This window comes from Tyto alba, unplaced genomic scaffold (genome assembly GCF_018691265.1).
Source record: "Tyto alba isolate M040663 unplaced genomic scaffold, T.alba_DEE_v4.0 Super-Scaffold_10, whole genome shotgun sequence".
In the NCBI taxonomy this organism is placed as follows: domain Eukaryota; kingdom Metazoa; phylum Chordata; class Aves; order Strigiformes; family Tytonidae; genus Tyto; species Tyto alba.
Window position 1 is genome coordinate 27,655,307 of NW_024881262.1, and position 22,075 is coordinate 27,677,381.

Here is a 22,075-nt window from a genome sequence, read left to right on the forward strand (position 1 = left end):
CAGTCAGAGCTGGCTAAGGGTGGCAGGGAGGTTTTACGCTGTGCCTCAGGGATGGGACCAGTTAAACTCAGCCTAACGGGGCAGGAGATGGGTGCCCGGCTGCACCTAGAAGGGTGCTTTGAGCCTTCCTCAGCACTGGTCATCAGGCTTGTAGATTTTAAATGCCTCCAGGGTTAATTGCCCTGGAAAGTGAGTTTTCTGAATCACTCCTCAAGGCTTACCTGCCTTTGTTTTGCCAAAATCCCACTGGAATCTGCAGACATTCAGGACCTTGCTCAGCTGTTTGCAAGCAGAGGAGAAACTGACTGCAAAATCAGGTATTTCTTTGACACTGTCCTGTTGTCCTTCCGTTCCCTGGAGCCCACCAGCAGTAAACAGGGGATGCAGCTCAGCTCCCACGAGACCCCTGGCCCAACGAGATCTGCCTCTTCTATCTGCTGGCACGAAGCCCGCCCTCTCAGCCACTGCTTCACCTCCAGAGCTGCTCTCAGACCCAGCCTGGGCTGGAAGATCACTTTCTGTTAAAAAGAAATAAAGCAAAAAGGTGAACTGTGGGTTACAGAAACAGGCGTAGGTGCTTCTGACAAGACTCAAGTGCCCCGTCCAACTCGGACACGCAGTGCAGGACAGAGCTTCTCAGCACGCCATGAGGCAGGGCGCTTTTGCCTCCCTTTGAAGGCCCAGTGCTGCAGGGGATGCTGATCAAAGCTGAAGTAATTCTCTCCTTTGGTGCACTCCCATTCTTTACTGTTTTGCAAAATGCCTGTGGCTGAGCAGTTAATGGAGGCATCTGCTGCACTGGCAGAGTTCACGGACTTAATTAAAGACATCTAACAATTCTGCAGCTGCATGCGAGAGACCACGGGTACTCGCAGGGCTGAAACCAGATATCCTCAGCGCTGAAAGCAAGCATCCCCACTGTGCAGAAAGCGTAGATCTGCAGCCAGACACTCACATGAAAGTAGAAGCAGGGCCCAAAGATTAAGGATGGACTAGAGCCAGCTTGCTATGTGTGTCGCCAAGGCCCAACTGTGCTGGAGAACTGTACAACCTCATCTCACACTCTCATATCTTAGAACAGTCAGACTAGCAGCAAGTGAGCAGAGCTGGGGACACTCCTCGCCAGTAGGAGTGGTTCTACCTGGAAAAACATTTTTAACAGATATTTTCTCAGTGAGCGAAAATAGTTAACTGGTTTTAAAAGGCAAGTGGGAAAACTAATCCTGTACCAAGTGGTTATCAAGTTCTCCTCTGCGTGGGGCCGTGTTCTTTCCCTGTTAAATGAAGAAACATTTCACTCATGGGCATATTTCTGGTATCACTGCATCTCTGAGCTGACTGGGGACTTTGCAAGGCTGTTATTTTAACAACTTACCAAAGAGGCTCACAGGACAGGCTGGTGCTTTCTGATTAGATCGCACGTCAGCAGACACCAAGGGCTTCGAAGCAGGCTGCCGCGCACGGGCCGCTGCCCCGCGGGGAGCTGCTGCTGCCCTTTGGCGGGCTCTCGCCCTGCCGGGAGCAGAGCAGTCGAGAGGCAGGGACTCCCACGCAGTCCTGCCAGCAGCAGGGAGCCTCACGCCTGCCCTCTCGGAGCTGCAAATGCAACCTCTCCGCGGCAGCAATGTCACTGATGGCGGGCTGGGAGGTAAAGCAGGGAGATCAGTGCTGTGCTGCTTTGGTCGATACGCATTTCCAAATTAACTTCTGTCAAGAGAGACATTACTAGTGAGAACAGCCTCAGTAATTTCTGTGAGGGGAGATGAGATGGGGAATGGGCACAGTAGATGTACCAGCACAAAAGTGCTGCAGGCGAGGAGAGGCATTCTGGCCAAAGGGCAGAAGCTGGTGGGTCTCGATATCCTGAGACCAGCATCTCCCCTACACCTGCTCTCTCCCCCGCAGCCTGCTCCCGCTGCAAGGGGAACTGCCCTTTCCCAGCCCATCTCCAGCGCGGGGGCCCACCACGGCACGAGGGCACAGGAGAAGGGATGTCAGCCCTGGCAGTGCACCGTGTCCAGAGCTGTCCTGCCGGATGACATGACAGCCGCCAGCACCAGCCTGTGCTGTTGTATAATGTGTCATGCGGAGCCTGCTCGCGTGGAAGCAGTGCTTCACTTTTGAGCAAATGCTGGGTTGCTCCCAGCTGTGGCACACGAGTGATTCGGGGGAAATGGCAGCAGTTTGCTGGTCCTAGTGGTCCTGGAAAAAAAATGTTCCTTGGAACCAGGCTGGGTTATGACTTATGAAAGGTTTCCTGCCCTCAGTTTTACACCCTCACCCACTGAAGGGCAGGGGTAGATAAAGGGCAAAAGAAGACATATTTTGGAAAAAAAGAAGCATGCAGCCTTTTCAGACACAAACTCCTCCACAAACAGGAAAATTATCTAATTCTACCATGTAGAGAAGCGATGGAGAAAAGCAAAGAACAAGAACATTTTCTTTTTCCTACTCTCCCATATGATACCATATAATCTGTCATTAGATAATCAAGGCAGTTTTATTAAAATAAAAGGCAAAAGTTAGACATCCAATGTCCCTGAGAAGGGAACCCAGACCAACCTATTCCCCACACCAGTCTGGAAGATACATTCACTAGACACAAGAAATGGGAGACTTTGTCCCAGAGCATCAAGCCTGGAGCAAGTTCAGCTCACTCTCCCCCTACTCTGCTCTCTGCTAGAAATCTGCCGCCTCCCTGCCCGCCTGCAGCAACGTTCCTTGTCAGTGTACCCTCTGCCCATGTGAAAACCCAGTAAGTGCCAGGGCATGTTTCAATCTGGTCAATTAGAGCATGTTGAGCCCCAAGACCCGATAGCTGTAGGCAGGCAAGATAGAGGGAGTGATGGCAACACATATCTACACTTAAGAGATGCCAGAAGATGCATTTCTGCTTGGGCAAAGCCGGGTGGGGATAATGATAACAGAGGACAGAGTCTGGATGCAGAAGGCCAGTCATAAGCCACCACCACAGGACAGGTTAGTCAGGTCGAGGTATTTGTGGCTCTTCTGTCATTTATGAGAATCTCCTCTGCAGCAGGGAGGAGGGACGGTACCAGCCCTGTCCCTTGCTCTCTGCCCAAACCTGCTCTCTCCAATTCATTTGACTTTACCTCTGAAAGGGGCTGCACCCCCTGTGCCATCTTTCCCCCAGCAGCAGAAGGGAGCAGGCTCCAGCTGGCTGTCTTTGGGAGAGCCGGGGAATCCAGTGGAGGTGGGCTGCACGGGAAAGACCTGAGCAAACTGGGGGATAGATTTAAGGCAGGATGTGGTAGATCCAGCCAGTCTGGGGTGAACTGTGATCATCTCTTGCCTCCCACCATGATTCGCTTTGTGGGCTGTGGAGGCTGCTCTCTCCCTTCCACAAAGACAGGCTGGAAGGGAGGTACAGCTGTGAATACCTTAAGGTAGAGCAAAATGAGACGGGCCTTTACACAGCAATGTGCAAAGCAGGTGGGTGAGGCTGGTGCTGAGAAGGAAGGGTGGGTGATGGCAGTGGTTACCTGAAGCAAGAGGGGGGAGTCAGATCAATCATCGGCCAAAGTTATTCTCTGCAAAGGCCCAGGAAGGTCAGTGACATTGTTTACGAGCCTGTAGCACTTTGGTTTTCATTGGAGAAGACAGTGCAATTACAGCACCTGCTTCATGAGATCAGCCTTCATTGAATGTATATGGCAGGCATCAATGAAATCACAGCTTGTTGTTCTGCCGGCTGAGGTAGGACATCCACTCTTTGAGGGGAGGGCTCCCCATAGCTACCAGCTTTTTCAGAAAGGCACTGGGCTGCAGCCTGGGAACATCAGGGTGGGCCTCGGAGTATTTCTGTAGTTTAGCCAGAATGCGGGGGAGCCCAACGGTGGAAGCGTAGAACATGGGGCCACCCCTGTGCTTTGGCCACCCATAGCCATTGATATAAATTACATCCAGGTGTTCTGGGCCTGCTGCTATTCCCTCAGCCAGGATGTCAAACCCTTCATTGATGAGGGAAAACAAACACCGCTCCAGGATTTCCTCCTGGTCTATAAAGCGGGTCTTGATGCGATGGGTGTCTCTGTACTGGGACAGAAAGTTGTGAAGCCATGGATCTGGCTTGGCTGTCCTGCCCCCAGCCTTCTCGTACTGATACCAGCCTTTTCCAGTTTTCTGGCCGAACCTGCCATTCTCACACAGAAGATCAGGCAGTGGGCTGTAGCGATGGCCATGCCGCTGGCGGGCAGGTGTTCCTGGAGGTAGTGAGGCCCCAGTGAGGCCCTGGCCCTTTCGAGACCTCCAGCCCACATCCAGCCCAGCAAGATCGGACATTCGGAAGGGCCCTATCTTAAACCCAAAATCTTCAATAACCTGATCTACTGCTTCTGGTCTGCTTCCTTCCTCTAAAAGGAAAACTGCCTGTTCTGCGTATGGAAACATCATTCGATTCCCAACAAAGCCAAAACAATTCCCTACCACCACTCCAACTTTCTTCAGCGCTTTGGCTAGCTGCATAGCAGTTGCAATGGTGGTGGGGGATGTGTGATAGCCATAGATTATTTCTAGTAGCCTCATCACATGAGCAGGAGAGAAGAAGTGCGTGCCAATGACCTGCTGTGGGTGGCTTGTGGCAGAAGCAATTTCATCGATGTTCAGGGCTGATGTGTTTGTACACAGAAAGGCCCCTGGCTTGCAGATTCTTGATAGCTTGTGGAATATTTCCTTCTTTAGTGCCATGTTCTCAAACACAGCCTCAATGACTAGATCTACATCATGCAACATATCAAAGTCCACAGTGAACTGGAGACGTGCCGGGTTATGGAAATCCAGGGTCTGGGCACCCTGCTCCATTTTCATTGCCTCACGTTCCAAAAGGAGTGTCACAGCTTTTCTTCCCGTGTTCAGATACTCCAGATCTTGCTCCAGGGCTATCACAGGTATGTTGGCCTTAACCAGAGAAGTCACAATGCCTCGGCCCATTGTTCCCAGCCCTAGGGATAAAAGTGAGTCAGAATCAGAGACTATGAATAGAAAATGTTACAATTAATCACTTGACAGTAGCATTTCCTTTGTATCTCCAGGATAAAAAGTGGAAGGCTACGCAAAATGAGTGGTGCACAGAGAGAAAAAAAAGAATTTGAAGATTTGGAAAAAGGAAAGTGAATTCTCTTTCAGTGATCCTAAAATTTTGAAAAGCCGTAGAATAAAGGTAAGTTTATGTCCTCTCAAGCTTACAAAATACCTGTGGGATGCACTCCAGAGTGCATAGACCATGTGATTCGTCTTCTCCCTGCAAAGTTTTATACCTATGGAAATCAGCATCACTTAAGAGTTAGAACCTGGGGACCCAAGACAGGAGATCTGAGTTTCAGCTTCAATCCTGTTACCAACTTCTATCAGGCAGTTTCACAAGCAAGCTTCACCCTGAGGATATCAGTGCCCCTCTGTTCCTGCGAGATTGTCCTTTATGGGCACTCACAGAAGATTAGTGTAAGCAAATACACCCCACCAGCAAAGTTCAGACAATTGGTTCCTTCCTCCTTCTTCCATGCTTTGTCTTTCTCTCTCTCCTCTTCTCCCTCTGCACTTCACTGCATCATCTTTGAAGCAAAATAAAATCAGCTGCTATTTCTGTAAAGACTTCTGGACCCTGATCTGCTCTAAACTTTGTCTCTAACATCTTGTATGTCTTTTATTGCCAGGTCAAACGGGATGGAACTAACACTGTGCTCTTAATCCAGATTGCAGCATCTTCTCTCTCCTTTTTAATCACTCTGGAACATCAGCAGCCTTTTGCTTGCTGTTTGCACTTTATATCAGGCACCTCTGCCCACTGAGAACTCTCCAACACAAGCCATTCTTAACTTCTGAAGACCCTTGAAGACACAGTCTTTCTTGTCCAACCACAGGGTTACAGCGCTTCGCCCAGAACTCCTGTAATTGAACATCCATTCAAGCTGTCATTTTTTTCTCCATGGTCCATAAATGCGCTGCTACCAGCTCATACCTCCAGGAATACCAGTGTAGAAATACCTGGCTTGATCCCTTCCCTCCTGAGCCCTTCCACCAGCTCTGCCCTCTATTACATTAAATGAAGCCACGTGCTTACACTTTCCTGTGATACAGAACCCACACTACTTATCCTGCTCTCCCATGACAGAGGCTTTTTGGAGTAAGTTAATACAAACCAGTAAGAGAAGGCCAGCACAATTCTACCTGCTTTAAAAGTGCGAAGCATCTGACTGGGAGGATTATTAATATCTCAAATAAAGCAACAACCAGACAAAGTACAGGTTTGTTATCATTCTGTAAAAATGTTTTTTTTTAATCCCAGGTTTACAAATGAAAGTCAGCTAAACAAATAAACAGAAACAAGGGGATTAAAAAATTTGTCTAAAGCAGCTTTGTAAAGAAGAGCGGAAATTATGTCATCATTTAAACAAGTTCCAACAACCAAGGTCAAACAAGGTACTATGTTTTTCCTGCAAGCTACACACCCTTGGTTTAGTCCTGTCCACCCTCAGCTCGTGAACACACAAGACATTTAAAACACTCCCTGTTCAGCCACAAGAAGATAGTTTTTACAGACATCACTATCTGACAGACTACTTTTAAACCATTACGCTCCCAAGCAAATGCTGAAGTTCCTTTCTAGGAAATTAGATTTGCTATTTCATAATCAAGTACTACTAAAAACTAATTTGAAAATAAAACTAGAATAACATGAATCAGTTCTTGGTATTTCAGTGCCCATGGTTTGCTGACTGAAAAAACACAAACATGAATAGCTCCTTCCACTGTGCCCAGTATTCAGAGCCTTGGATGTGGTAGCAGGTACCGTTACAGACATTTTTTTTCCCTGTCTTTGGTGAGCTGCATGAACTGTTTTCTTTTGGACAGCAGAGGAGGGTAACTCACCACTTCATGCATACCCACCAAGCCTAGCCCCATCTTTAAGGCTCTCTTTAGACATCAAGCTGAAGTGTTTGCAGTTCAACAGGGCTCTCCCTTGAAATCTCTTCCTTTCCAGGGTGGAGACCTGGGGTTTCTCCCTAGAATTTCCAAGCTCTACTAAAGAAATAATGCACACATCCTGGGCCTTATTAACTCCTGTTCCTCCCAGCTTCAGTCTCGTGACTGAAATCTTAGCAGTTCTCTCACGATATGAACACGCTGCTTCTTCCTAAATCAAAACCTCTTCCATGAGCAGAGGTTCTCCAGCCTTCTGTTTAAGGGAAGTTCTGCAGTGGTGTTAGCCAATTCCCCTGTTTGCTTTTGTCCACATGTAGTATGCATGCTCCCATTGAGGTTTTAACTATCCCATAATAGACAGGCATACATGCTTGTAGTACTTTACTTTCTCGGCCATGGGAATAGTCTTATAGATAAGATATGAGCTTGCCAAGCTTGTTTCTGACCTAGAAAAGCTGTCTCTCAACTTACTGCATAACTCTTCAGTGGCCTGTATGAAATGATGTTTAATGAAGCTGGCAGAGAGAGTAATGAAAGCCCCAAGGGTTTTGTTACATTAGAGCTTGCACAGCATGACTCCCCTGGAAATATTTTCTAAAACTGGGCTATAAAACTAAGGAGAGATTTGGCTATCTAGCAGGGAAAGAAGCATTTCTGAGGACTCTGCTTTGCAATTTTATAAAGCTGAGTGATGTTGGGGAAGAATATATTAGAGCAGAAAAAAATGGTAGGGAATCATTGGGCCTTACATGTGTAGAATGTTACAGATGAAAGAAAGAGAAAGGGAAATGTCACATGCTCAGCTCAGATCACACAGACCAAAACACGGTTCGGAACTACTCCAGAATTTCTACTTTGTGTTCCATTCTCTTCCTCAATAGCACTCTCACTTCCCCCAAACCATGAAAAAACCCTATATTCTTATATTCCACGCAGGGGACAGTTTTCAGAGCTGTGTTATCATCTTTCATGCCCAAGGCACATCTTTCAAAAGAAGACTGAAATCTGCTGCAGGCAAAAACCCAGTGTCTAGCCATCTTACTTCTGGCATTTTGTCATGAAATGTAGCTTTGACATATCAATAAAACTACACTTGAACCCATGTAATTTCAGGCCAAATATGGATATGACAAATCCATTTGCTGGGTAAGCTGAGTGAATAATGACTGTTAATTATTAATCTGTCACATAACGTACTTAGAATATGAAAAATCATGCAAAATTAATTGAAGGACTTTAGAAACAAATTTCAAAACAAATGAACTCAAAATATGCACAAAGCAACTCATGTGCAGTCACACACACTAGAGAAATACAGATCTGTGGAAAATATTCTGAACTATAATGAATGAATATTTGGACTTTAAAATGCAGGACAATGGAAATAATACTTTATAGATTGGTAAAAATATGCGAAGACTGTTCCATTCTTCCTGTTAAAACAACAATGAGCAATTGGTGGTGGCAGACTTCTGCAGACTCAAGCTGCTTCTTTCTCTGTTTCAGGGTATTAACTTCAAGCAGAAATAATGTGATACTCAAGGCAAGCAGGGACCTATGGGAAGACTGCTGAAGGGACAAAGAACTCTCTTTCTGGGTGATGAGGAACCAGAAACAGTGGAAAGAGATGAGTCAATAGTTCAGAACAAGCAGAAGCAAATTAAGTAGGTGACATTGCATGCTGCTGAAGGCAGTCAAGGACAGCTAGGCCAAGAGCAGGAGGGATCCCACATAGCTGGCTGTTGTCCGTTTATCAGTCTTTCAGTGAGCAAACTGCAGACAAAGGGAGCTGATGGGAAGCCAGCAGTGCACAGGAATGGCTGCCAGTTCATCAGCAATGCTATCTATCAAGCATGCCTGCAAAAATGAGAGACCATCCTTGATGTCGAATCTACGTTAAGACATGATCAGCAAGAGATGTGCCAGCTCCCTCCTACAGGTTCCTGCTAATATTGGACAGGCAGGGGAGCCACAAAGCAAGGCTCCCCTAGCATTCATGGCACTGCTTCCATACCCTAAAAGTCCTTTGTGCCTATGGAAAAGGTACTGAACGAGGAGGAAATCAACGTGATCTTCCCAGTTGCTTCACATCGTGCAGCAAGAAAAGACGGAAGCAGCAGCATAACGCAACACGGTTTTAGTGTGTGAAACAGCACAGCACTACCTATTGGAAAATGGGGTCTGCGTGATTTCTGACCATCCAAATGGATGCAGTATCTTGCTCTGTCTGCCCTCCTCTCTGCAGTAAAAATAGAGAAGCCTTGGATCACCTAGGTAGACCCAATATTTACATGGATGAGCAGCACTATTTTAAAAGGTGTCACTTCCTCAACAATCATCCCTTAGATTTTGATTTCTGGTGCTGCAAGAATGTACTGGAGATCAAGGATGTGAAATTATAAAATACTGTACAGCATGGTACTGGCTAGAGAATGACTTTTTGTAACAGCAGCCTGAAAGAAAAAATACAACTGTGTTGGCATGTTCTACGCCTGTCTCTAACAGGCTTGCAATTTCACTGATAGCAAGAGGCAAAACAGGAAGAAAACCTTCCAGAGGAAGGAGAAAAAGCACAGTGGGGTGGCAGAAAGAAGTGATGGAAAGCAGTGACACTTAATGGGATTCAGAGTCAAAAGGAGGTGATCAGTAACCTCCAAAACAAGAGATGTCACTTACCAAATGAAGTATAACACGAACAACTAGCATAAACAAAGCGACCTATAACTGTGGGCTATGGGGGCTGTATTGATAGAAGCAGTGATTCAGAAAAGGCGTTAGAAGTCTTGGTAAATGCCAAGGCCCTGAGGGTACTGATGAGTTACATCTGTAGCCTCCACCCATACCCACTGCCCATGGGCCTCAGAACCCCATTTAAGCTCAGACCTGGGCCTGCAGCCCTTCCTAAGCTATTTTTGAGGAGTTCTGGTGTCTTACTATGGCTATGCCAGGCTATGGACGCTATTGATCCAGACCTCAGGCTGTAGACAGGCTTCCCAACTTTACCTTGGACCTGCAGCATCATGTGAGCTTTGCTTGATCATATGTAATTCTAGTAGATCCTGGCCATGATCACTGAGTTTGCCCTGCTTGCCTTGCTCAGGTACTGTAAATAATTGATACAGCAGTGAGTTGTGCTGCCATCCAGAGGGAGAAATGGGTTGATAGGACCTTCATGAAGTTTGGAAAAGAGAAGTGCAAAGGCCTGCATCTGGGGTGGAACAGTCTTACGCACCACTATACGCTGGGGGCTGACTGGCTGGGAAGCAGCTCTGCAGAAAAGGATCTGGGGGTTCTGGTGGACATCAGATTGACTATGAGCAGCAATATGGCCTTGAGGCAAAGAAGGCTAATGGTATACTGGGCTGCATTAGGAGAAGTCTTGCTGGCAGGTTGAGGGAGGCAAACCTTCCCCTCTACTAAGCACTGGTGAGAGCGTACCTGGAGTACTGTGTCCAGTTCTGGGCTCCCCAGTACAAGAGTGATATGAAGCTACTGGAGTGAGTTCAGTGAAGGGCCTCTAAGATGCTTAAGGGACTGGAGTGTGTCTCATGAGGAAAGGCTGAGAGAGCTGTGACTCCAGCCTAGAGAAGGTTTGGGGGGATCTCACCAATGTATATAAATACCTGAGGGGAACGTATAAAGAAGACGGAGCCAGACTCTTTCCCATGGCCCCTGATGACAGGACCAGAGGCAGTGGGCACAAACTGAAACGTGGGAGGTTTCATCTGAACGTAAGAAAACACTTTTTTTTTTTTTTACTAATGGGGGTGACTAAGCATTGGCACAGGTTGCCCACACAGGCTGTAGAGTCTTCATCCTTGGAGATATTCAAAAGCTGTCTGGATGGGGTCCTTCTAGGTGGCCCTCTTTGATCAGGGGGGTTGGACAAGATGACATTCAGAGGTTCCTTCCAGCTTCAAAGATTTTGTGGTTCTGTCCCCCTGGGAGGTATTATTGCCATTGGCTCCCCATCCCTGGGGCACAGCTGCTTCCCGACAGTAGATAATTAGCAGGATGAGTTGAACACAGCTAATATGAAAGTTGGCTGTTACCATTAGCATACTAAGTAGGAGTAAGGAAGAAACATCTTGGTAACTGTTCTTAGTGTAATTGCTCCTGGAATACTGTTCCCACTTTGGCTATGCGTGCTTTATGAAGTGTAGAAAAATTAGGGGAGGTTCAGAGTCATAGAAATGGCCAGTGTGACAGATCCTGCTCTGCAGTAAAAGTATCAAAGCACTTAGTTTATTTATGCTGCAAAAAGTATGGGTTAACTTGTAACCAGCTACAAAACCATGGAAACTTGGGGGTAGAGGTTGGGGCAATTTCAGACCAGAATTCAGAAACCTGTCTGGAGATGAGATGCAATTACTTAATGCAATGGGTGGGAGATATAGCCCAGCCAGTTCAGTTTGGAAACAAGATACAGATTATGCTTCAACTAGAAACTTTCAAATAGGGATTGCCTTTGTCCTTAGAATTCCCTCTAGCTCTGTTACAGAGCCAAAATAAGCAGATCAGATCTAAACAGCCCTTCTGGCTAAACTGTCATTGCGATTGGGACTTTGCAAATGTAGTATTCTGGGATGATTTATCAGTAAGTAGCAAAGAATGCTCATTCTATTCACCTGATCATTCCCACAAAACTTCAACACAATCTCTTCCTGCCCAAGCCCATGTTGCAGGACTGACCTATCTGGGGTTGCATATGTCCAAAGTACTGTGCTCTTCAAGTTGCATGATAAACGTGGCAATAATTCATGCCTCCTTACCTGGATGCTATAACAGCCATGGATCCTTCTCACAAGGTTTGTGGACCAATGTTTACAAAAAAAAAAAAAAATGGCATGGTAGCTAATGAAGAGGAGGGAACTTCCAAAAAAAAAAATAAATTAAAAAAAATTGTTTCTACGGCCTGAAATGAGCTTTCAGAGAGCTCATATTGCAGAGCACAAGAGGCCTGAGAAGTACCCAGGAAGTAAACCAGTGTTGATTTGGTGAGCTTTCTCTGAAACAGAATGGATGTTTTCTAAGTGCACCATTACTTGTCTAACCGCTTTTTGAGTGCTACTATCAACAGGCAGAGCTGAAAGATACTTTTTTTTAAATCTCAGCAGTGCATCAAATGTTTTATTTAAATTGCTCTTATAAAAAATTAATGAAGGCATTATCTTGCTGGGCTACAAAATGGCAGGAGTGGATCCCAGTGAGATGAAATCTTCTTAAAATACAGCTGTCAAAACATTTTTGTATTAATACATCCCTGAGTGACTCTGTGCACATGCACTTGCAGTACAGAACTAGACCAGGAGGAGGAGAATTTAATGCAAACCTGCTTATAACATGAAACAAAGCTAGGACTCAACACCCCAGTATTTAAAAGGGAACAGACTCCTTACGGTGCACAGATGAAGCTGTCTCTGAAGTGAGAGGAGGTTATTCTTTCAAAGAAAGAGGTGGCATCAGGTAACAATCTAGTGCCAAAACCAGCCAATCTCAGGCAAAACCAGCACACCTGCCATCTGAATTTCTGAGTTTACCAATGCAGTGACAACTTCTCTCCTTGCATGTCACCTATGAGTGTGGAAGATCTTTGCCTGTGATGGGTACCAGTGACCCTGGTGAGTGACTGCTAGGGAATCCCACTTCAGCCTTCTGCCATGAACAAAGCCCGATTACACCCACCCCACTCCCCTTCAGCTCTGCTGTTAGCTGCACTGTCAGCAACCACAACAGCTTTTTTCATTCCCTTACCTATCACAGCGGCTTTGCGGATGGGCTGAGGGGAAGCACTTTCCCAAGAAGCTCCTCTGGGTGTTGTCCACTTCTGCACTGCTCTCTCTGCGAAGAAAGCATACTGCAGTGCTTGGGCCTGGCCTGAAGTCAGCAGGACATTAAACAGCTCTCGCTCCTTCCGGACTCCATCTGCAAAGGGTTGCTCTGTGGAGGCTTTGACTGCCTGGAAGCACAGCTCTGGAGCCAGGCACCCGTGGGCCTGTTTCTTCACCTTTACAAGAGCCTCACTGAGAAATGCTTCCATGTTGGGCAGTTTTGGAACTGGCTTCAGGCTGAGCCTGCGGGGTCCTAATGGCTGGCCTGGAGGTAGAAAAATAGAGTTACAGAACAAAGCATCCACATCTGGAAGACTACAGATTTTCAGCCCTTTCTACACAGACTGGAAATTCGGTCTACCTCTTTTCCTTGTAAGCTCACTGCATTAGGGCTTCCGTGGCACAGCAATCTGGGTCTAAAACTAAAGTATCTGACATTTCTCTTTAGCTTTCTTTTTGCTCTGACAATTGCAATTTTTCAAGTCCCCTCTCAGACTTCAAAAAACCATGATTTCAATTTCAAAGCAGTAATTCTCTCCTTCCTTTTCTCAGCTGCACAGAGTGCCTTGATTTCTCCATTTCTCATACACCACATTCCCAGCTGCCACATTCATATGACTCGTTCTATAAGCTTTAGTACTAAAGTTTTCCTCCAGTATTGTTTAGTACTCAGTGTCCAATCGACTTTGCTAGCCAGGGTCCTGATCCAGGCTTTTATAAGAGAGAGTGAGAAATATACCCTGACTTCAATTCTTCCCTGGCAGCAGGAGTCCCTCTATTCACTTTGGGACTAACCAAGAGGACAGCTCACGCAGCATGAGTTGGGGAGCAAATGAATAACAAGGGAGAGTTCATGCTTCTGTGTCAGCAAGGGGTGAATCAAGCGGCCACACAAATATATGAGGCTCATTACAGACAGAGGTTGCTATGGTGATACCTAGAAAGGATTTTAATTGAGAGAAGTTAAGTTACGTTTCAGATGCCAAAATCCTCTCCATCCTCTTCAGAAGTACAAACCTTGGTGCCTGCTAGGAGATCTCTGATCTGTTCATACTCAGGCTGTTTCTATGCTCTTAATGGCAGTAAAGCCCGTGGAAGAAAAAGATCAGAAATTCAGGATGCATTCCCTTAAATTTCCAACATTTTCACAAAGATCTTTTTGTCACCATAGCCACATCCAGATCGTTAACTAACTGTGTAGCAATGTTACTGCACTGACTGCTGCAGTGCTGTTCCCAGAAGCACCCTGGACTGCCACCAAAGCAGGATGGTGGGTGGGCCCCCTCTAATGAGAACCTTATGCTGAGAAGCTCTCTGGTATACAGCCTCATTGCCCTAGCTTCTATTATATGAGCTCTGCCACAGGAGCACACTTCCTTCAAAGGTGGCATATTGCATCCAGCTCCCCTTTTTCTTCCTGTTGTCTGAGTTAGGAAAGTGCCAGTGCATCAGTGGAAGACTCAGCAGCAGGAAATCATACACAGGATGCTGAAGAGCAGGAATAACGGCAGTGCTGCAATCATGGTTGCCCAAAGAACGTGTCCTGACTCTAGCTCTTCCTCCAAGAATGAGCAATGTTTAGGAGAAACAGAAATATGAGTTTCCAGGATGAGTTAAGATACCGATTTCCTGAAATAATGGACTTCAGAGCTCAGGCTTTTTAATTAAGCCTTTTAGAGAACACAAAAAGATGAATACTCACTGTGTAAGTAGCTTCCCTTGTAATCAGAGTTCATAAAAATAACGTTTTCAAATTGACAGTGAATATAATTTGTATCTGCCAGTGTTGCAAGACTTAGTCAGGATAATGTTCCTTTATTTTGGAATCCTTTGTTTCTCCCCTAAATGTATGTTTTTAACCCAGAAATGCTCGTTATCCACAGTCCTTTATTTAGGACTTAAATAGTGGGTTTCATTTCATCACAAGAGGAAACCTCAGGTTTGTCCCAGAAAGCAGATCTGATGGCTGGAAGGCCACTTAAGACTAGGCAGATCAAGGAACTTCATATGACATCTCTTATGTGGAAAGGACTGGTAAAAAAGGAATACTACTGTGAGCCTTTACGCTTGGTCTTCAGATAGCACAAATACTGATGGGGGACGTGAGACAGCTCCTCAGAGTAAAAAAGAAAAGTAACTCTCCTCAGGGCCCTCCAATAAAACTTTTATTTAGCTGTAAGCTAAACAGGTTTTGCAAAGTATTTCTACAGCATCTCCATGCAGTGTCTTTGCTTCTGCAATGCTAATAAGAATCAAGGGCGTATTTATGAGCAGGAAAAAATTATCTGAATCCAAACCTGGGAAGAGATCAGTGTGGGACACCTGCAGCTTGATTTCTGAAATCAAAGCAGCAGGGACGTGATGAACAGTATCAGACATCAGTGCAGCAGGGAAAAGTGTCATCCATGTACAGGAGCTAGCACAGATACTTGCATTGTTTTACTAGGGTTTGTAGTCCAGGTGGCACAAAGGACAGATCAAGTCTCTAAGATTTCTATCAGCAAAAGCAACATAGAATCACAGAATACCAGGTTGGAAGGGACCTCAATGATCATCTGGTCCAACTTTTCTGACAAAAGCACGGTCTGGACAAGATGGCCCAGCATCCTGCCCAGCTGAATCTTAAAAGTGCCCCATGTTGGGGAATCTACCACTTCCCTGGGGAGATTATTCCAGTGGCTGATTGTTCTGTGAAAAATTTTCCTCGTGTCCAATCAGAATCTTCCCAGGAGTAACTTGTACCTGGTACCCCCTGTCTTTTACATGTGACTCCTTGCATAAAGGGAGTCTTTTGCCTTATTTGTAGCCACCCTTTAAATACTGGAACATGGTGACAAGGTCTCCCTTACGCCTTCTCAGGGCTGAACAAACCCAATTCTCTCAGCCTTTCCTCATATGGCAGGCTGCCCTGTCCTTTGAGCATCGTTGTGGCCCTCCTCTGGACCCTCTCCAGCCTGTCCACAGCTTTTTTTTGTATAGCACATATAACATGTAAGCATGTAGTATCAAATGCAAGAGGCAGGACTAGCCTAATGGTTTTCCTGGTGCAGTGATCTACCTGTGAATTTCTGAGGAACAAGCTGAAACTGGACCCCTGCTCCTCAGGCTTGAAGTGGTCTCAGGCCTGCCAGAGACAAGTCCAGTTTATGTCAGACCTTTCACAAACACTGGTTGTGTCAAAGGCACACTTTGCTAGGCCTTCTGCCTAAAGAAGGTGGCAGCCAGAATCTTGAGCCCTGGAGAGAGATTAAAATGTCTCTATATTGTACATCTTCCCAGAGATGATGCCCTTGCAAGTGTAACTGAAAGCCTTTCTCCAACTGTCTCCACATGAAGCATGAAATTACCTAACAGCAGTACCTATTACTCCTTTGGGTTTTATGAGACTCAGAAGATACACATGCTTCCTTGACAGTTAATCTTAGTGGCTTACAGTCAAAAACTCAGAATCATCTTTCCACGCAGAGTTTAATACCTGTGGGGCCTGAGCTAGTCTAAATTGAAATGATTTTCCTTGGCTCCTTGGTACAAGCCACTGATACGTTCATGCTCTGAGAAGATGATAAAGGTCAATCAGCAGATGTGGTCAAAAAGCAAGGCGTGATTATAGATGAAAGGAGAGCTTCAAAGACATCTGCTGCGTGGAGGATCAGCAGCCATTTTCTCCTCCAGCTGAGGAAGACCACAGCAGGCCAGCAAGAAGTGGGCAGTATAAACTGCAAGCTGCTGCCTGCCACAAGCGATTACAGCAATTTTTCAATTTTGTGATGCCATCAGGTGGACAAATTATATAACGCAGCTTTGAATTAGTGCAGTGATTATCAAGCACATTTAATGAAAGAACAGTCTCCTTGTTTCCAAGGATTTAGCTCCTGCTTCTAAAAAATGTCTTCAAAAGTAAAGATATTTTCTTTTGCTTAAAGAGGCCAGTTTGCTTGAAGAAGGCAAGGAACATACAGTCACTTCCTATCTGCAATATATAATTATTGGTTTTCAATTAAAAATTTAACTTAAAATCAATAATTGTCTCCATGTATTCCTACAACCACTTATTCGGGACTATTTCAGAACTCCTTTTGACAGTGTTCCTCATTAGGAATAATCCATAAAAACGTATGGAAGAAGATGCTTTCTCAACATATCTACCATAAAGGTAGCTCTGGCAACTGCATATGGAAACAGTAATCAAGGACCCTTGCTTCAGTAAAGCCAGTCATTTGAGACCGATCTCTTGCCATGAAATACTGCAGCTCTGGCGCTGAGAAAGCTTTAGAAGAAAATAATTTCTGAATTGATTCTTTGAGACTTATCTTGCAGTGCAGCCTTCCCGGGAATAGAAATTCCATCAGTGACAAAACTAGTTATTTAGCCAAACTGCTCTCTAAGAAGCCAGGAGCTGTTAGCCTCATGTTTTTTAAAAAAAAAAAAAAAATCTAATCAGAAACAAATTGCTGCATGCCATACAAAGATAGTGGACTTCTGTGATGGCATTTTTTTGTGCAACTCTGTCTCTGGTTTTATTAAGATTATCTGAAGAATGTTCACTGAAAACAGAACTCAGTGTGAACAAAAAACAGACCAGCTATGCCAGACTGTCATCTCTTCTGCAGCTCTGAGTTAGTGCTTGATGCAGAGAAATAAAAGTGCTGTTTGCCTCTGTATGACAATATTAGATTAACTTTTGGCAAAGGCCAAAGCCAGGAATGGCTCAAAAGGAACATATGGACTCTGGGTACACCATTTTTCCAAATTATCAGGTAACCTGAGGCTAAATGGTACATCAAAACTTTTCATGGTCTTCTGCAAGGTCTAATGAAAAAAATTCCAAGCAGGAACGAAATAAAGATTAGCTGACTTGCCAGTATTTTCACTGTTAAAGCATATACTGTAAATGCTAGTAAAGCTGTTGGAAGGAGTCTGAAAGCATTTTTAAATTTCTGTTGAAGGTGGCACATAGTGTGATGTGAAACACCTTCAATGACATTAGTCATTTTTACTGGGGTAACTCAAACCAGCAATAACAGATAGAAAATCTATCAATAATAATGAGTAAAGCTGGGGCAGGTTACCTGCTGAACACCCAGCTAGGATCCTTGTATGCTTATACAATTCTCAAAAAAAAATGTTTATGGTAGTGACAATTTCCAGTGAAGATGAAGCTACAGAAGAGGAATTTGCCAGTAGTGGTAGTGGACGTAAGTTCCAGAAAGCAAGTTATACCGAGGAGTAGTGTGCTCAATGATTCAGTGTTGAGGTTCTCCTCTAAGGTCAAGCTCGCTTTCACGACTGCCAGCTACTGCACAATGTGTCACAGAAGAAATAAGCATACAAATATATAAATTTCACCCAATTTTACACAGCATTTGTTGAAATCCAAAATACTTGCTGGTTTGCCAGTTCTAGCAACGTATCTATTATTCATTTTATGATACACTGCTGCTGCCATCAATACTGGTACAGATCTTATGCAGGGCATCATTCAGAAACCCAGAGGGTGCATCAAAGGCAATACTGCTTGTTGGGTTAATCTGCCTAGAAGAGTAGTAATATTTCACTGCTCTCCCAACAGATGGAGAAACAGAGTTCTCATTCAAAACAGACAAAACCAGTGAACGAAAGTATCTTTGTTTTTCTTAGAAGCAATCGTGAAGTACGTCACCCACCTCTTTCTAAAGAATTATATTTAAATAGTCTGATTACATATAGGAAAACAGAAAAGAAGACTGCTTATGTCATCAATTCTGCACTAAAAATGAAGCCCCGAAATACCATAGGATGAATACAGTGAGAAGAAAGGGCATCTTTTACAGAAAACCTAGCCAAAGAATACCCTTTTGCACCTATCTGGTACATCTCAAGTTGTATGGAAGTATACAAGACACTTATCTTTAAGAATAGCCCATTCATGGAATTGTCTTAAAAATACAGTGCACTGTCATCTAGGACAAATCTTAGGCTGCTTCAACTTCTAGTGCAGGAGAAATGCTCCCACAGAGAAGAAAGGGCCTTGTTTATAGTGAAGAGAACTGCAGGAGCGAAAGCAGCACCCCAGGTTGGAAAAGCACTGCCTGTGAAGGCCAGGTGATGAAAGCAGAAAGAGTTTTTTGCATGCATCTCATTGTGATGCAGATGAAATCCTGATGGAAATCAATGGTCTGTTTCCAAAGGCACAAGGAGGTTAGTAGTGGAAAAATATCCTGTTTTCTCTCCAGGTCTTAACTCCAGTGAATTTGATTTTGTTGTTTCTAATGTAGGGAAAAAAAGTATCTCTACATCCCTCCCATCTCCACAGGACACTCTCTTACGTAGCAGCTGAAGGCTTAGGGACAGTCACAGGCTCATGGATCATTAAGTTGGGCTGAGGGTTTGCCAGCCCCTCCACTAGAGGGAGAAAGTTATTTCTGATCAGCCGTTATTGATAGTGCAATCAGAATACATGCAATACCAGCTGTGATCCAAAACTATATATGGAAAGAGCACATACTCCGCAAAATCACCAGAGTGCCGCAGCCCAGAGGAGCATATGAGTTTGGATATACAATTAAGCAGCAGAAGGACTCGATACGTATCTGTTCTCTGAATCCTCACTTGAATTTCTGCAGCTCTCCAGCATCTGAATTTTTCACAGCAGACAACAGAAAACAAATTCTGCAATTAATTCTATCTTATATGGATGCCAAGACTCAATGAATGGAGCATATATATTTGAACAAACTGGCGGGCTTTGTTCTGGCTCTCTCCAGCCCTGAAACATCACCAATTATTTCTTGGCATTGCTACAATTCTTTCCTCACCAATCACTTTGTTTGCCAAGCGAATTGCTGCCTCAACTGTGTTTTCTTCAACAACTTCATCAACCAAGCCCAGCTTCAGTGCTTCAGTTGCTGGAATGTGTCTTCCTGTGATAAAAAGAGAAATAAGGTGACTACAGTGGGGCATGATAGGCAGTTTCATTCTTCTCCATCTGATCTAATGACTTGTGCGTAGCTGGCTTCAAAGATGAGACGTGCTCCTTATCAGGTATCTAAAATGCATTACTAACCACAGGCCTTAGGAGCACATATGTCCCTTTCTAGCCCATCATTAGTGGAACCAAGCTGAATTTCAACCCAAGCAGCTACACAGGTAAAAGAAATTCATGTTTCTTAAACCAAGCTGGTGGTATGACTCAATGTCATATTCTTATATACAGAGTGAGGCCAAGGCACAATGCTTTACCTGTAGTGATTATATCCAGAGCAGCTGGCACCCCAACCAGTCTGGGTAGTCGCTGAGTGCCTTCAGCACCTGGAAGTAACCCAATGGTGACCTCTGGTAAACCAACCCGTGCCTAAAATGAAGTCAAATTCAACAACAAATCTGATTAGAAACAGTGTGAATTACAAACTTACTAGAATAGAGGAAAGATAAGCAGACTGGATTCACACACTGCTGCTCTAGGAAGCCTCAAAATTGCTACATAGAAACTTCCTCCTTGATTTTTGTCATGTAAGAAATTTAAGACAAAAGCCCACTCAACCATTTCAAGAGCTTGTGTACAAATGCTCAGGAAAAACATCACCTTTCAGTGGATGTATGTGTGCTAGCACAGCACTGGGGGAGAGCTGTGAGGCCAACAGCATCCCCTAGATTGACACGTGTAAACTAATGCTTCCAAGCAGTTGTTACTAAATGCTGGTGGGCACACTGACTTAACCGTTACCTCCCTGCTCTAATTCTTGGAAGTTTAGTAAAGAAAAATTGACACTGAACTCTCCCCTAATCTTCCTTCAAGTGGCTCTTGGTGCACTTGACATTTAGTAGGATTACAGCAGAGAAGCCAGGGGCACCAGGAAGAGGAGGTCTCCTCTTAAAAATCTATCTAGATTTTCTTGCCTCATTTTAAAAAAATGAGTTTGCACATTTCCCATTGAACTCTTAAGAGATTTGGAGTTACTTTAAGACTGCTACTTATGGCACCCACCTTAGGTGGAATACAGGATGATGTAGAATACCTCTTTATGCTCTTACAGCAACCCACACTGTCATGGAAAAAGTGATTCACACTGCAAAAGTGAGGGGATGGCCCTATCAGTGAAGAGTTTCTATAAGGAGACCAGGTACTCCTAAAAGGTAGCTCAGCACTCCTGAATCTTGAAGGAGGGGATTCAAGAAAAAACAAAACAAAACAAAACCAAAACCAGATCACTCCTTAAAAGATTCTTAAAGCTATCTTTTGGTGAGAGCACTCCTTGATGGGGAATCAAACCATAAAAGCTCCATGCTAGCTGAGTTTCAACTACCTATTGAAACTAGACGACTAGCAGGAATAAATGCAAATTTCACAGGGTTTGTGAAAAAAACAAAAAAAAAAAAAACAAAACAAACAGAAAGTCACATTCTGCATGAGCCAGTAAGATACAGTCATCTACGTCAGAATTTAGATAATGACTACTGAGACCTAGGGCAAATTAACACTCAGTTACTGATATTTCTATGCAACTATCTTATTCTACTAGTTACAAATCAATTTTATATTTAGAAATTACTTGAAATTAGTTATTCAGTAAGACTTATGAAAGCATGTCAAAGGTGGTGTTATAGGTAAAGACTGTGCACACAGACTTGTATCCCACAGCTATAAATCCCCCCTCCTCTGGCCAGATGATCCCAGGAAGGGCATGCTGTTCCACTGCTCCTCAGAGGCAGCCTCCCACCCTGTCCATGGCTCCCTGTACGTGGCTCCTGATGCCTTCACCAGCCTCTCTAATTCACAGTGTGTGTTACCTTCACATGTGCAATCCGATAGTGACAGCCAAGTGCCACCTCCAGGCCTCCTCCAAAGGCAATGCCTTCAATGGCAGCCACTACAGGCTTCTCGCTCCTCTCTATGAGAGAGACGATGGGGCCCAAGGCAATACCACGTCTCTTCGGAGAAGAAAATCCTCGAATGTCAGCTCCTGAGTTAGCAGAGAGAGATTAAAAGGAATTAGTGGGCAAGGCAGTGGTTGGAACGATCCTTCCCTCTGTGCCATTGAACATATCTGCTCACAGATGATTAAGTCTCTGCAGAGCATGCTGCTGGCAGGAGAGTGGTTAACAGGAATTTTGTGGAATAACTTTCAAGAAACTCTAGCTCCTTAAGCCTATTCAGAGAGTTCAGGGGAAGGCTAAGTATAGAAATGCATAGTAACTGTAATGTTCATGCAGTTACTACAGAAATTTGCAGACATCCTTCGTGTAATTAAAAAAAAAAAAAAAAAAAAATGAGACTGGATTAGTTAAGCACAAGCAACGTGGAGCTCCACAGAAATTCCCCAGCT

The 22,075-nt window shown here is 44.6% G+C and overlaps 1 protein-coding gene across 3 annotated transcripts in view; it reads right to left on the bottom strand.

The window, feature by feature from the left end:
- Window positions 1-2,481: 2,481 nt before the first annotated feature.
- Window positions 2,482-22,075, bottom strand: part of EHHADH (enoyl-CoA hydratase and 3-hydroxyacyl CoA dehydrogenase) — a 33,805-nt gene continuing 14,211 nt past the window's right edge. For all 3 annotated transcript variants that reach the window (XM_032992513.2, XM_032992514.2, XM_042801036.1), the window contains 5 exons: window positions 21,540-21,712; window positions 19,992-20,103; window positions 19,568-19,672; window positions 12,697-13,038; window positions 2,482-4,961 (listed from right to left, as the gene is read on the bottom strand). In XM_032992513.2, coding sequence (XP_032848404.1) covers window positions 3,691-4,961; window positions 12,697-13,038; window positions 19,568-19,672; window positions 19,992-20,103; window positions 21,540-21,712 — 2,003 coding nt within the window. In that variant the 3' untranslated portion in view covers window positions 2,482-3,690. The remainder of the gene's footprint in view (window positions 4,962-12,696; window positions 13,039-19,567; window positions 19,673-19,991; window positions 20,104-21,539; window positions 21,713-22,075) is intronic.